At 47.5% G+C, this 2,593-nt stretch overlaps 1 protein-coding gene across 3 annotated transcripts in view; it reads left to right on the top strand.

The window, feature by feature from the left end:
* The window catches only part of ARSD (arylsulfatase D), a 21,331-nt gene that overhangs the window by 12,392 nt on the left and 6,346 nt on the right, over nucleotides 1–2,593 (top strand). For all 3 annotated transcript variants that reach the window (XM_017885683.1, XM_017885685.1, XM_017885684.1), the window contains exon 5: nucleotides 512–935. In XM_017885683.1, coding sequence (XP_017741172.1) covers nucleotides 512–935 — 424 coding nt within the window. The remainder of the gene's footprint in view (nucleotides 1–511; nucleotides 936–2,593) is intronic.

Genomic DNA, 2,593 nt, shown 5'->3' with positions numbered 1-2,593 from the left:
TTGAGACGGAGTCTCGCTGTGTCTCCCAGGCTGGAGTGCAGTGGCGTGATCTCGGCTCACTGCAAACTCCGCCTCCCGGGTTCACGCCATTCTCTTGCCTCCCGAGTAGCTGGGACTACAGGCTCCCGTCACCTGTATTGTATTTTTTTTTAGTAGAGACGGGGTTTCACCGTGTTAGCCAGGATGGTCTCGATCTCCTGACCTCCTGATCCACCCGTCTCGGCCTCCCAGAGGGCTGAGATTACAGGCGTGAGCCACCGCGCCGGGCCTGAAGTCTTAAACCTTTAATCATTTGCCAACGGTTCTGACATGGATATATTCATTAGTCTCCACGGGTCACAATGCGTTCATTTAAACCCCCGTATCCAGTCCATTCACTGCCTTTCCATTTCCAGTTTTGCTCTTTGCAGACTTTTCTTTTCCTGCCGACGCGGAATGATTCCGAGGTTCTTTGCAGCAGACAGGGCTGCTTCAAAGCAGGTCTCTGTTGAACGTTTTGCGTTTCTTTTAGGAAAATGGCACCAGGGTGTGAATTGTGCATCCCGCGGGGATCACTGCCACCACCCCCTGAACCACGGATTTGACTATTTCTATGGCATGCCCTTCACGCTCACAAACGACTGTGACCCAGGCAGGCCCCCCGAAGTGGACGCCGCCCTGAGGGCGCGGCTCTGGGGTTACACCCAGTTCCTGGCGCTGGGGATTCTCACCTTGGCTGCCGGCAAGACCTGCGGTTTCATCTCTGTCTCCGGGAGAGCGGTCACTGGCATGGCCTGCGTGGTCTTCCTGTTTTTCATCTCCTGGTACTCCAGCTTCGGGTTTGTGCGACGCTGGAACTGTATCCTGATGAGAAACCATGACGTCACGGAGCAACCCATGATTCTGGAGAAAACAGCGAGTCTTCTGCTAAAGGAAGCTGTTTCCTATATTGAAAGGTAAGCAACCATCGCATCTTAAAGAGGAGATGGGGCTGGGCGCGATGGCTCATGCCCGTCAACCCAGCACTTTGGGAGGCCAAGATGGGAGGGTCTTTTAGCCCAGGTGCTTTAGACTAGCTTGGGCAACATAGGAAGACTGGTTCTACAATAAATAAAATCATTAGCCATGTATGGTGGTGTGTGCCTACAATACCAGCTACTCAGGAAGCTAAGGTGGGAGGTTCGCTTCAGCCTCGGATGTCGAGGCTGCAGTAAGCAGTGATCACACCACTGTACTTCAGCCTGGGTGACAGAGTGAGACCCTGTCGCTAAAAAAATAAAAATAAAGTTTAATTTAACAAAAGAGGCGGTAACTGCTCAGAGCATCTGAGAGTCTCGTTGTAATCTTTGGGATCTCAGACACAAACCTCGGAGGAGATGGGTTTGCAGAAGCCAACCTTTTCATGACTGGGTTTCCCATATGAGAGTCTCGTTGTGGATGTCATGTGATGGCTCGAATAGCATTGACATACACGCCATTGGATTCTGTACATTTTTATTGACAGTTTTTTAAACTTCCTTTTTTGCATTCTTTGTAGAGATGGGGTCTCACTATGTTGCCCAGGCTGGTCTCAAACTTCTGGGCTCAAACAATCCGCCCATCTTGGCCTCCCAAAGGGCTAGGATTACAGAAGTGAGCCACTGTGCCTGGCCTTTTCTAATGTCTGTTTTTTTTTTTTTTTTTTTTTTTGAGGCAAGGTCTCATTATATGGCCCAAGCTGGTCTTGAGTTCCTGGGCTCAAGCCATCCTCCCACCTCTGCCTTCCAAAGTGCTGGGATTATAAGCGTGAGCCACCGTGCCTGGCCCTTACTTTTAAATTTGTACAAATGTATGGTGTATGTGTGAAATTTTGTTATGTATATACACTGAATAGTGAGCAAGTCAGCATACTTACAGTATCCATCTCCTGAGTACAATACATTTCGTTAGCTTTGGTCACCCTACTCTACTGTCAGACACTGAATGTACTCCTTTAAGCTTACTATATGTTTGTACTCTTTTAAACCACTTCTCTGTCCTTCACCCTTCCCAGGTCTCTATCATTCTATTCTCTATCTTCATGTGATCAATTTTTTTTAGCTCCCACATATGAGTGACAACATGCAGTATTGGTCATTGTGTGCCTGGCTTATTTTAGTTAACATAGTGACCTCCTGTTTCATCTGTAAACGACAGGATTTCATTCTTTTTGATGGCTGAATAGTATTCCATCACGTACATATACCAGGTATTCCCTTTTTTTCTGAGACAAGGTTGGCTCTGTCACCCATGCTGCAGAGCAGTGGTGTGATCACGGCTCACTGCAACCTGTCTTCCAGGCTCAAGCAGTTCTCATGCCTCAGTCTCTTGAGTGGCTGGGATTATAGGCACCTGCCACCACAACCTGTTAATTTTTTTATTTTTAGTAGGGACAGGGTTTCACCATTTCACCATGTTGGCCAGGCTGGTCTTGAACTCCTGACCTCAACTGATCTGCCAGACTCAGCCTCCCAAAGTGCTGGAATTACACACTTGAGCCACCGTGCCCAGCCTCCATTCTGTTTTATGGCTGAATAGTATTCCATTGTGGACATATACAATATATTCTTTTTTTTTTTTTTTTTTTTTTTTTTTT

The sequence above is a fragment of the Rhinopithecus bieti genome, unplaced genomic scaffold (assembly GCF_001698545.2).
Source record: "Rhinopithecus bieti isolate Rb0 unplaced genomic scaffold, ASM169854v2 scaffold_15500, whole genome shotgun sequence".
Lineage (NCBI taxonomy): Eukaryota > Metazoa > Chordata > Mammalia > Primates > Cercopithecidae > Rhinopithecus > Rhinopithecus bieti.
Note: the sequence above shows the minus strand (reverse complement) of the source record. Positions and strands in the feature narration are given on the sequence as shown.